The sequence below is a fragment of the Molothrus ater genome, chromosome 3, assembly GCF_012460135.2.
Source record: "Molothrus ater isolate BHLD 08-10-18 breed brown headed cowbird chromosome 3, BPBGC_Mater_1.1, whole genome shotgun sequence".
In the NCBI taxonomy this organism is placed as follows: Eukaryota; Metazoa; Chordata; class Aves; order Passeriformes; family Icteridae; genus Molothrus; species Molothrus ater.
In genome coordinates, this window is record NC_050480.2 from 30,000,223 (window position 1) to 30,013,702 (window position 13,480).

At 32.3% G+C, this 13,480-nt stretch overlaps 1 protein-coding gene across 1 annotated transcript in view; it reads right to left on the bottom strand.

Annotated features, from left to right (window-relative positions):
* DNAH8 (dynein axonemal heavy chain 8) overlaps positions 1-13,480 on the bottom strand; it is a 116,403-nt gene that overhangs the window by 36,613 nt on the left and 66,310 nt on the right. The window contains exons 55-66 of the mRNA XM_054514304.1: positions 12,992-13,126; positions 10,679-10,801; positions 9,462-9,675; positions 8,802-8,911; positions 7,704-7,867; positions 5,528-5,720; positions 4,981-5,103; positions 3,286-3,416; positions 2,801-2,954; positions 2,202-2,366; positions 1,402-1,628; positions 894-1,012 (exon numbers count right to left, since the gene is read on the bottom strand). Coding sequence (XP_054370279.1) covers positions 894-1,012; positions 1,402-1,628; positions 2,202-2,366; positions 2,801-2,954; positions 3,286-3,416; positions 4,981-5,103; positions 5,528-5,720; positions 7,704-7,867; positions 8,802-8,911; positions 9,462-9,675; positions 10,679-10,801; positions 12,992-13,126 — 1,858 coding nt within the window. The remainder of the gene's footprint in view (positions 1-893; positions 1,013-1,401; positions 1,629-2,201; positions 2,367-2,800; positions 2,955-3,285; positions 3,417-4,980; positions 5,104-5,527; positions 5,721-7,703; positions 7,868-8,801; positions 8,912-9,461; positions 9,676-10,678; positions 10,802-12,991; positions 13,127-13,480) is intronic.

Sequence of the window (13,480 nt, forward strand, 5' to 3'; positions counted from 1 at the left end):
GATCCATAGAGTGAAACTTTCACAATTTGAAAATATTGAGGATCACTTACTCCTCTACAGTTCACTCTAATTCAGTAAAGAATTTATGAATAAAATAGCTAGCATTTTTAGTCTAGACTTTTCTTCATATAAAGGGTACCAGCTAATCATTGGTTAAGTGCCACATTCTTTACCTTTGTATGAAAAATCTTATCATGTAGAATTCTTTATTCCATTGAATTGATATGCAATATCTTTTCTGATAAAGGCCAGGTTTCCCAAGGTGCTCAGTTGACTTTATAGATTTACAAAAGCATGTCTAGATGCAAACTGGAGAAAACTGAAAAGACTAGAAAACTGGTGTTCTGAAACCTTTAAATACTAATGCCAAAAATTAGGCCATTTCAAACAGATATCCAAAATCTGTCTGAAGAATATTTCAACCATACTTTTCTGTATTTCAGAACCACAGCTATAAAATGACCCCAATTAACAACTACTTATTCTACAGCAAAAATACAAAATAAATCACATGTGAAGCACACAGATTGCATAGTGAGAATTTCTATAGACAAGTCCAGAAACAAGTTAATAACTGTTTACAATTACCTCTCTCTACACCAGTAAATCAGATGCTACCTCTGCCCATTTTCAGGCTCTGCTTTCTATTAAAAATTCTGATACACAAATATTAAAGTTCAATACAATGCTGAGCTGAGTGGTTAGACTGGTAGCTTCTTTGAGGTATTTTTACAAGAGACTCATTATGAGGTTGTGACTGGGGGAGTGTCTGGTAAAGGTCCTCATATACTACCACTTCTGGACTGCGATTCCCTATAAGTGATCACTGAAAAAGAAGTCTAATGTTAAAAACATAGATCATTTGAGATCACACATGGAATGTATTTGCTTACCAGTTTGCATACGCTCAGCCTGCTCATTAATACTATTTAACTTCTCAGTGTAAACCTCTTTGTAGCCATTGATGAAAGAGAGATAAGATTTAGGTGTTACGTAAGCTCGTCTTCGATACCTAAACAAAAGCGTATTGGCAACATCAACTTCATGTGTATTTTTGATATATACAGCTATTTGATCACTTCCACAAAAAGAGAAAATTACATAACTCAAGTCTCTATTCATTCAAAATCAGATTTCTTCATGATGCAAACCCCTATACTTTTAGTTACATTTTTTTTATCCACATAGACAATATTAAAGACTGTTGAATAGTGGGAATGAAGATGAAGAATTTGCAAGGTAATAGCAATTCTTTTTCATGGCCTGAGGATATAATAGCATAGCAGATTTATTTTTTATTACCCTTAAAATACCTTTATTGATACATAGAACACGAGTTCAAAAAACACTTTCAGTAGCAACATTTTTGAGATTAATTATTGCATTAATAGAAAATATTACCTTTGGAAATAATTCTCACAGCTTTCTGATACTATATCATGGAAGAGACCCATGGTTTGTACTACTTCTGTTTTAACTGGTGGAGGGCAAACCATATTAAATTCTGACAGAAAATAGTTGGACACAGCTATAAGAGCTTCCCTGGGCCATCGACTGAACCAATCCATGGTGCACCCTGATATCAGACCAGGAAATTTCAAAGAACGTGCACGGAACTTCTCACCAACCTGAAGAGAGAATCGCAGTTTGTTAGCAATATGATTCTTAAGCAAAGGTCAATGAAAATGTTTAATTAGTAAAAACAACTAAATAGTCTATTTTCTTCTTGATCAATTTCTGCTAAGAACACCTTGAATTTGTTTTCTTCTCAAATAGAGTTTTGCAAAATTTCTAACATTCAACATTCATGAAATTTGAAGAAAGAAGTTCATTACAAATATATTTTGTTTTAATATTTTGAAGCATCAAATAATGTATTTTAATTGCCAATAAAATACTGTTTTCCAGTTAAAAGCCATAATTTCACAAAAATACATTCACTGATGTGTATTAGGAAAGAATATGTGAGAGGAAAAAATACTTTAACTTGTAAGAAATTATTTTGTTTTTAAGTATTTTGCTGTTAAGTTTTCATGGCTGTACTATTACTTTTATTATCTCAGCAATTACAACAAGACTTCAGTAATCTTTTTATGCATCTTGAACTTCCTTTAAAAAATAAAACATGAATAATTATCTTATACCACATAGGCAAGTTTGCTAATGGAAGAAAGGAAAACAGATTTATAGAAAAAACTTACTGGAGAGAAGCAGAGGACAACGTGCAAGTTCTTCTTTGCTCGACTTAAGAAGTACTCATAAAGATTGTCAAAGGTAGGAGGATGCCGAGGCAGCTCTTTTTTCATCACAGGTACTAAGGATTGGGTGATTTCATCCAATTCATCCCGAGCAAATAAATTAGAAATCTTTTTACAAAGTAAGAAATTGATAATTAATTGCATGGATGTCATTATTACAGAATTTATAAATATTTGCCTGTTAATATCTGTATCTCTCTCTCTCTGCATATACACAGTTTAGACTAAAAAACACAAGTTTAGACTTATGAAACTCCAGTGAAATCTAAGAAGTCCAACTCCAGAAGAGTATAGAATTTGAATGGCAACCGAATCATCATTTAAGAAAAGGCTACTGAAATACTAACCACAGCCCTTTTATATTCTCCTGGCTTACACTGAAATAAAGAAACTACATATCCAGAGCACTCCTTACTTAAAAAGTTGAAATATTTTAATTATTATTACTCTACAATGTATTACCAAGACAAATAAAGAAGTGAGAACAAATTCTACAGTACCCTGTCTCTAGAGCACATTGGCTGTCAGGCTGAGACCCTTACCTCTCCTGAAGACAGCAGATTATTTACATATTCCAAAAATGATTCCTCTTTTATCTCATTATCAGTGAAAATGAAGGTGATACCTTGTCCTTCCTGTCCAGCTGTCCTATATAATACTTTTAAATCTTCTGCCAGATTGGTTACATTATAGGATCTAAGAGAGATAAGGAACATTATCTGTTAGTTCAAAACAATGCAGAATACTGCTCTTTTTGGATTATAGTATTTTATAAATGACATTGCAAACATACTTTGTAAACACAGATATTTTGGTGCAGGAATAGCTAACACACAGTCTACCTCTTTCAAGTCAAAATAAATCCAGTGTTGTATACAGACCAGATAAGAGTGTATTGTTTTCAATATTTTTTCAATGGTGTCAAAATTGATATTAAAGAAGAAAGAAAAAAAATAGAAAAATCTGTAGCCAAGTAAAGACAAAGCAATACCATAAACCTGATTTATATATTTCTTGCATTTCTTACCTGGTTAAAGTTATCTGAAATATTTTATAGCCAGCAATGAAGGAGGCTAACTTTGAAAGACTTTGTTTTCCGGATCCACCGACTCCAACAAGTAAAGCATTTCCATAGGCTGTCCGAATAATTCGGGAAATCTATAGAGGAGATAATAAAGAAAAATATCAGTAATAAAGTTGAACATTAGTTGGGAAAATTAAAAAATCTATTATGCTTTATGCCTAATTTGCTATAATACAATGTAAAAATTATTAAAAGGATACTTGCAGAAAATTTTTCCTCAAAAGAACGCTTGTAAATTCTTTAGGAATTTTGTGTGGCTAATGAAGAAGCTGCATATAAGAATATGGGATTGTTATCATCATAAACACATGAAAGGGAACATTTTGAGCTCCAGTTTATTTTGAAGACGTCATCCTGAATGCATTAAAAAATATCAATAAAAAGCTAGAACAAAGATACTAATTTCCTAATTTTAGTAGTCTGAAAGACTTAACACGAATAAACTACGCTTTAATGTTACTTTCTAGTCTATCAACTTTCAACATTTCTTTTGTGATAGTTTTTTTACCAAGTCTCCAGAGACAAAAGTTGAATTACAAATTTTCTATTCTATTGCTTTTTGACACATATTCTTTGGGTTTATGATATATTAGTGCACTATTAAGATTCTACATTATATTTTTGTTCATATGTAAATTATGCACAAAATTCAAAAGATTGGCATCTACATCAAGTCTTTGAAATATATTCATTTTTATCTTTTATAATATTTTAGCTTACTGCACACTTCCTTATGAGGCTTTCCAGATATATATATTAAAGTCTAAATATGAAATTATGTAGGTGACTAGATTTATTGTCACCTTAGGTAGAAAGGAGCCCTGCTGTCACTGATTGCATATCAAGGATTCAAGTTCTTCTGAAATGCACCTTTTGCATCATGTGAACCATATTTTAAAAGAAATTTATTTACTCCTGCTTAAATGCAAAGCAAACAAACATTTACTTCATTTGAGGTGAACTAGAGACAAACAAAACCCCTTCTTCTGTTTTTGTTTCACTGCAACTTCTTTGTGTCTTTCAGCAATCCAGTCAAAGCAATTCCTGAGATAACTCTTAAGGCTGAGACACTTATCTTATACTTTGCCTTTATTTAACCCCCATGAATCAGATTTTGATTTCAGATGAATTCTTTTCTTATACATTCCTTTCTGATTAGGACAACAAATGATTGTTAGTTGAGACCTACACACTACCCTAATCTCTACCCTACACACTGATTCTATTGCAGCCCCAGTTTATATTTCCTTTCATCCAGTCAGATTCTACCTCAGGTTGTTTTTGTCCCCTGTCAGGCACAGATACATTTGAAGTGTTCTCTGAATTCTAAATGGTTAAAAATAATTTTATATAGACAGTATAATTGTCTTTATTTATGGTCTCACATTTCCTATTGAGGAAAATTTTCATCTGTCTGAATATATATAAGTTTAAACAGATATTTAAATAAGGAATTTATTATAAAACATGCAAACAGGTAAAATGACTGTAGCTCTTTCCTAGTTCTCAAAAACGACCATGCAAAGATGGCAAAGTAGTTTGGGGATAAGAATAGCTTTTCACAATGTGCACTCTAAGAATAACTTGTCCAAATAAACACTGTTACAACAGTTAAATAAAAAAGTAGCAATACCAAACCTTAATAAGATGTGTCATTGCATCCTTGAAAAACACCAGATCAAGAAAGGACCCTCGAATATTTTCATTGTATTGGGACTGATATTGCCGCAATTTGTTACAAAGGAATTCATAGCTTGGAATCTGGGGACAAAAAAGAAAAAGAAAAAAATCTGTAGCAACACTTGTAGAGCACTTCAGAATTTTAAAACTCCCTTGATATTTCTACACAAACTTCAGTTTTATGTTTTGGCCATGTGTAATGATATTATCTTGCTAATTCACCATAATTATTGCAGTTGTGTTTATGCAGAAATTTTTTGCTAATGGTGGAAGAAAAAAAGAAGCAACAAGAACAGGAAAAGATAGATCACATTTGTATGTCATTATTAAATCTAACATCACTAAAATGATTTGTTGCATGCTAACTAGAAAAATCTGGATATATTTTCACAAAAATTTTCATAGCTATTTAACAAAACTGTATTGTATGAGTTCAGCAATATAACACACTTAAAAATTAAAGGAAAACTTTGGTGCCTAGTATTTGATTTGTAAAATGAAATACCTCCTCATAAACTTTTGGTGCTTGAAGCTCAACGTCTTCTGGTTCTTCACCAGTTGGTTCAGGCTCATCTCGTAAAAAATCTACAAAATACGGTTCACTTTTGAGAACTTGACTTAAATCTGCCTCCACATATTCCTCAATTGTTTTATCAATAGTTTGTTCAAACCAAGCTGTGTCTTCGGGTGTATTAAACCTGAAAACCATAAATTAGTACAAATTAAAAATAATATTTCTTGTTATATAGAGAGAAAACAGGTATCTAAGTACTAAGAAAAAACCTAAAACAACAACAAAAAAACCCCGAAACTTGTAACATTTTAAAGAAAAATATGTATTAGACAATACATACTACACAGTGGTCACAGAAAAGGATTAGGCAACATTCACAAAAATCAAATGCTTCCATACTATAAAGTGTAATAGTCAGTGACATGAAATATAAAACAAGATAATTTGATTTTCCAAGTTTGACCAAGAATGAGGCAACAACAGACTATGTAATTTTTCAGATAAAAAAGGCAGAAAAAGGGTGAATGCTTTCCCAAATAACCACGGCTAAGTGAATCTTTCATCTTTCAACCTACAGTAGAACAGCATTATTTCTGGTATCACAACACTGCCTATGGAACTGCAATTAGACAAGGAATACTGAAAGGAAGGTAGTATATGCCACTACATCCTGACTCCATTCTCAACACGTCTTACACAAAAACCCATAATTAGCAGAGGAATACACATTGGGGTAGAGGGGACTAATTAAAGTCCAGAAACATATACTAGTGACTACATTTCATTGTGTAAACAGCTTTATCTGCTTCCTTTAAAAGATTCAATCTGATTTTAATACAGATCAGACCTTTGGCTACTCTGCTTATGATTACCGGTGAAGCAACAAAAAATACTACTTAGGAGTGACTGGCAAATGCAAGAGACAAGATCCACCTCATCCACAGAAAAAACTAATTCCAACTGTCAATGTCAAAGTACATAAAAAATAGTTTCCATATATTTACTTCTTTTTCTTTTCAGTGATACTGAGAGGAAAGTAGAAAAAATGTGAAGAAGCCCAGCGCTGTGAGTTTTCAAATAAGACAAGCTAAATTGAAGAACTGTTGTAGAGATAGCCTAGGTATGCATTACATCACTATTGCTAGAGGTCTTTTGTAATGACATTAAAATATTAATCACTAGGAAATTTAAAAGCAGCATGGAAACAGGGAATGCATGACTATGCTCTCTGTCTCCCTCTTTCTAATATATCTGTACAAATACGTCTTCTATGCATTTTTAAATTTACCACAACAAATTAAAAACATGTATTAACATATCAATAAATACCAATGATACTGCTCCCTAATTTAAAGCAGAAAATAGTACACTGTATAATTCTGTATGATGCTTCTGCCTTAGTAGGGTGGATCCTAGCTTAAAATAAAATTAAATATTTTCCCTGTCTCATTTCAACAGCACTCTGTTGCACATAAAAATTTACAGACATAAATTTTATCAAATATGTATGTTTGTATAATATTTGACAGTAAAGAGAGTGAGATATATCAGACAGAAATATCAGCACTGCTAATATTTTGTAGTGGACGGACTTCTCTGATCACAGAGAAATAATTATAACTACTCACAGTAGTAGAGGGTATATGTCAGGCTTTTAGCAGCAGCTTTAGTGCTACATCTAGAATTTCACAAGAAATTGAAGCACAATGAACAGAAAAATGTCTTGTGGTCTCCAAGACATACAGGTCATAGTTACATCTGTTTTATGAATATTTTGAAAGAGATTTGTAGGAAATGGGCCAATTTTTAGTCATAAGCATGCAATCCTGTTTTTTTCTGTGAGGAGAGGAAAGCAATTTTAAATTAACCTATGTGTATAAATTTAGGACACCATAAAGTTCTCTTTTCTACAGTGCAATCAGCTGAGTGCAGCCAAAGGGGGAAAAAAAGTAGGTTAAAAGATACAATACCTAGATATTTTGATGTTTTCCGTTCAGATACTGGGTTAATATATCAGTATATACCATGATATTTGTTGGAATAACACACCAAAAGTTTTCATATTGGCCTAATAAGATTTACAACATTTAGCAGTTTTACAGTTGTATGAGCATAAATGAAGTAAATGGCTAAACCTACAAAATATAAAATGCCATAATTATTTTACCTGTCAGCAATTACCCTGGTACATTCATGTTTAAAAAGTTTTAGGATAACACTGCTGGTTGTGCATTCTTCTGCCTTTATAGTTAACATTCCTTGCCAAATTCTAGAAAGGTCTCGAAGGTTGAAGATATAGTGGAATTTAGATGGTGTAGGTAACATCTTTGCCTAAAAAGAAAGATTGTTAATATTCAAAATCAGTTAACACCAAGAAAGAATCAATAAAAATTATAACTTTATCATTAATAACATATATAAAACATGCAAATAACAAAATACACTACTTTTCACACATAATAGTGTGGGAAAACTGTTTATAAGAAGTCACCAAGAGTATCTAATTCCTTAAAAGCAGAATCTATCACTAAATGTAGAACACCAAGACATACAACATGTAATTTTTTCATCTGTTGCTCTGGGTTTATAAATTAAAAATTATAATTTGTAAAGAATTTCATTCCCTGTCCCTTAGCTATGGAGATCAAAGTTTTGGGTAACATGAATTAACTCATAGGAATGAATGGACTGGTATTTCTATTCTGTCTTCTATACTGAAATCTGATATTTTCCAGATTTCATCTGGAAAACATTGTAGCCCATTCTCTGGGGTTTTTTTTAATCTCTTATTTTCTTTTCCTGTGGTCTGGTTTTTTGTTTGTGTTTTTCTTAAAGATATGATCTTAGGGAATAGTTGCCTAAACTAAACTAATAGTCACTCTATGTGGAAGGGGTTAACAGCAGGCTTGTTAGTTAAAGGAGCGAGAAGAAGTTGAGAAGCAAGAAGAAGTTGACAAGGAGCTTTCTCTAAGGTTGTAACTAAGAAGATTGAGCGAAGAAAGATAAGAGAACTTTGTAGCTAGACAAAACATTTTTAGAAAGTTAGTTGAAGTTACTATAACTTCTCACTAATAGTATTATGTTGACTTATTGTAACTAATAGTAAAGATAGAAGAAGCATAAACAATTAGAAAGTGTATAAAACTCAGCTGTGTTCAATAATAAAGTATTGCCAACTAAAACTGCTTGTAATCTCTACTTTATGTCATAACCACCTCAACAACAACAACTCTATTCAGAGATAAAACTTTCCTTGTATTTATACCTTTGTCCGCTGCCACAATATTCTTCCTGTTGAGACCAATTTTTCCACCATACCACATACTTCAGGGTTGAATTCTCTACAGGGATGAAAGTATCCATTGGCAATTATACCTGAAAAATACAAGACACAATAAACAATTAATCTCAGCTTATAGGATATAATAAGGTAGGTCATGGACAAGACAAATAGGTGCTTATTTAAAACAGTACTTGGTAAAACATAATTTAAAATTACAGGTGAAATTATTTTTCTCTGTTGTCTATGGCTTTTCTGAATTGGTATAGAAAAATTGGGCAGTAAGTGCTGGGTTTCTGCCATATCCTGTATTGACAGAGTTACCAGAATTGAGAAATTTAGCAACAGAGTGCATTCCAGACAGTTCAGAGTTGGAATGTTAACCTACACAGAAATAGCAGTGCTTATAGTCTTCCAGGAAATGTCATTACTTTCTTAATATTTGTTTGTCCAAAATTAGAAAGACAAGCATTTTAAGGAATTAATTTCTCTTCCACAGCACTATTTTTGCTGTACCACAGCTTCAGCTGTTTTCCTGGAAGAACTCTGAATTTGCATGATGAAAGTGAGAAAGGAAGCATACTTTTATAAATTTTAAATCCATTACAAAGGGAAATAAACTGTACTAAAACAAAAAAAAAGTACCAAAAATTTTGTCGATGGATGCATTGGATGGCAATGTACAATTGAATACAGAAAATTGTCTTTTTAAACGCTGGGGAATATCGTTACGGCCTCCTCCAGGATGTATCATTGCTGCTATTATTTGTACATCCACAATTGTAAGGAAGTCTCCAGGTTTATCCAAGCTGTACATTCCTCTCATTTCCATCATCTGACGGACAATTTCATTTGTTATCTGGAAATTTATGTGAGTTGTACAAATTAGAAATTTATGCAAGAAAAGAAGAAAATACACCATGATAATTTAACCTCTTTTTGTAATTCTCCCAATCCATAGTGAGATATTGTTACCTTAATCGAAAAACAGATTAAACTACCTTCCTTAGACATATGGAAAATCTTGGTTTATGTGATTTTAAGAGGCAGGAAAATTTTTTCACAGCTCTACTGGCATATAATATCAAGAAATTGTGTTTGTATTCTTTTGAACTAAACAAAATTAATGAAATTAACTGGAGTAGAAAAAATTTTATTCCTTAATTTGTTGCTGGAAATTCAGGTACAAATGTTGCAGCTATGCTTTTCCACTCATTCTTGGGCCTCCTTCAAAGCAAAATAAGTGATTTTTTAATGTTTCTTTTGGAAAGGTTATTCACTCTTCATTCCACTCTACAGCTCCAGAGTTTGCCCACAGCAAGTTCTCCAATGATATTCAGCAAGCCTTATGTATGTACTCACACACCCCACCAAAACCAGTATGATATGCAGCATGTCACCAATCACAAACCATTATTCCATCAAAAATATTTCAGCCATGTGTTGGGGCCATAATGCAAGACTTAGTGGAGGCCTTGAATTTTTCATATCCTTTATTTCTCTCTCCAAGGTATTGGCCTTTCTCTTGGCAGAGCTTTATTTATTAGTCCTCTCAGATTAATGTCAATCTTGAAATTGATAATATGCTACTTTAGTACAGTGCTGATTTTTGTTTAGTCTTAAAAAAATAAGGAAGTGGATATTATGTAAAATATAGCATCATTATATTACATATTTCATCAATAAATATAATTTTCTCTCTTTTTTTTTGTGTGCGTCAGTGTACCAAAATTATAAAGCACTTCCAATAATTGACAGTTAACTAAAAAATTTAGGAAGTCCACTATATATATATGTATAAGAAATCCGCATAAAAAACCACAAAAATTTGAGAATAAGTAGTAAATATTTAAAAGGTCTACCTGATCTCCCCATTCATTGATAAATGGCATATTGATATCATCAATAAAAATAGTCATCTTTCTGCCCCCAGGAGGTCCATAAGTGCTTCCAACACGTTTGTCCACATAACTCTCTATTGTCCTCTAAAAAGATAAAGAAAGTTCTCTTTTTATATCTAAAGCAACAATATTGAAAAGAAATCGTTGAAAAACCTGCAACAGCACTCAGCCAATGATTCTGTCATTTTGCTAGCAGTTTCATCTTTAATTTTACTATTAAGGAAACCAGTTCCTAAGGCAACCAACTCCAGTCCTGCAACCCACCTCTGGCTATCAGAGCTTTTTAAAAAGTTTCCAAACTTAGAAATTATCATTTCATTATCAGCATTATCATTCTAATAACTAATATAACTTGTTTAATATTTGCAATACAACTGCAGGGCACAGAGGCAACTTAGATTCCTTTAATTATGATTTTCCAAGTGTCTTGTGAGGGATATAATGCAAAATTTTTAATATTTTGGTGGCAAGAAAGAGGATGCAATAGACAAGTAAGAATGATATATAGCTGAAATGTTTCTTCGAAGTTCTACAGCTCTGCAGTATTTCTAAAGATACATAAACAATGACATAAAAAAACACCTTACAAGATGGTACCAGATGTTTTTCTTAGACAAGTAATGTTTTCTCCATGAAAGCACAAATGTCACCCTATATGAGTAATGTAGCATATGCTGTCATAAAGATAAAAGTATTAAAAGTATTTTTGAAACAGAAAATACACACAAATCTTTTGTCCAACATTTTTGCCCCATTTTTACAACAGGATATTGATGAGTATTTTAAGATACAGGCATACAGAGAATATGTGATTAAGGTGTAAAAGAGAAACTGGTAAGTGATTACATAAGAAATCAAGAACTTTGTAGCATGTCTAATGCATCCAAAATCACACAACCTTTCAAATAGCCTCAGAATGGTGACTCAAAATTAAAAAAAAAAAAAAATTAGTGTAACTCTTTCAAGTGTTTAGAAGCATTTCACCTGCTTTTCTGCTACATCTCTCCATTGGAAACCAGCAGAGTGAATCATGTCTTGAGCTGACTCACTGCTAAGGGAGCCCCTCTTCTGAGGTGCTGCAGCAGAGACAACACACACCAAGGTCCTCTCACACATTCTCTGTACCAGAGACGAGCAAGCCTGGGATTCGTTTCCAAGAATGTCCTAAGGACCCATAATATGCTTGGTAAAGGACACTGGGACAGAGACACTGACTGTTCAACAAGCCTTGCATGCATGAAAGGGTGGCTGCCTTATTCTGTCTCATTTTGATACAAACCATGACCAGAGATCTTACACATAAGAATGGAAAAAACTGGGAAAAACTCAGCAGCCATTCTGTGAGTCTGGAATTTTTTTTAAAAACAGGTGTATGGTTCACTATTTTTCACCATTTTCTTAATAAAATTTATATTAGGTTCTTTAAAAATAGGCCTAATTTTGCAATGGAGTTTGTAAGACCTATTCCATTAATAGATTTTTCAATCAATAAATTTTTCAAAATGAATTCTTTTTCTTACCAGAGGCTCATCACTATGAATTCATTACATTGAATTGGTAATGAAGCTAATTTAACTTACAGAATCATATCCTGGCAAATTAGTAGTATCAAATCATACCACAGTGTTATAAAACCTCCTTTCAATCACTTGAAAAAACTGTGTACAGCATTTTTTTTTCTGTCTATATAGATTTTTACCAGTTACATAGAGTAAGAGAAATTTCTACAAAGTTGTCATGCTAGAGGTCTTTAAAATTGAATTTCTGATGCTGTAGTTACTCTTGAGCTGAGGGAAAAAAATTATCTAAAGGTTGATATCAGTTCTTTATTTAACTAAAATTAAAATTAATACTTTGTACTAAGGAATCATAAAAAACTGAAAGGATAACCAAAAATCTAAGAAGAAAATCAGAGGTCTTTAGCAAAAAAAATTCATTCTTAGAATTCCTAATGAAAAATCTCACAGCAATCATGAATATATGTATCTCTATGTGAGTTTATATTTATGTATATAATATGTATATAATGTATGTACATAATGTATGTAATTTATGTATATAATATGTATATAATATATGTATCCCTATGTGAGGCTATATTTTACTCTGATCTGCAAAATTATTTTTTATAGAATTTTCTGAAATGTTGAAGTGACTTAGACAATACAGATCCTTTAGAATTTATTTCTAAATCACTTCTCATCAGAATTAAGTACCCTTTACACACTTAGCAAGGAAATGGTATGCAAGATTGCTTAAAATCTATATTTTTACCTGAAACATAAATGGTTCTGTGGCAGAAGAAAAGTTTAGACTTTTTGACAAATGCTCTTCTGGGTCATATCTCTTCATATATCCCTTAATCATAACTGTCTTCGCAGTCCCCTGTTCTCCTATGAGCAAAACAGCCTGTAACAGATAATTAAACCACATAAGTAATATCAAAACTTATATTTATATATGCATAACAGACCTATTTTTGAGAAAAGAATAGTTTCTGTGTCTATTTTTAAATGCTACATTTTTGATAGGTTTTTCTTGTCTCCAGATGCACTGACACCATATGTGTTTTTCATCCCACACAGATTCTCCAAGAAATTTCCTTGAAGAATTAAAAGAGAAAGGAAGAAACAAGAATGTGCTAGAGGATTTTCTTCCAGTTGCCAAACTTCTTCCAGTTTCTGACACATCTGCTGCAACAGTCTCCTTTAGTGGATGACCCTATGAAGGCTTCCTGTAAATTCCTTCCTTTATATTCTAAAG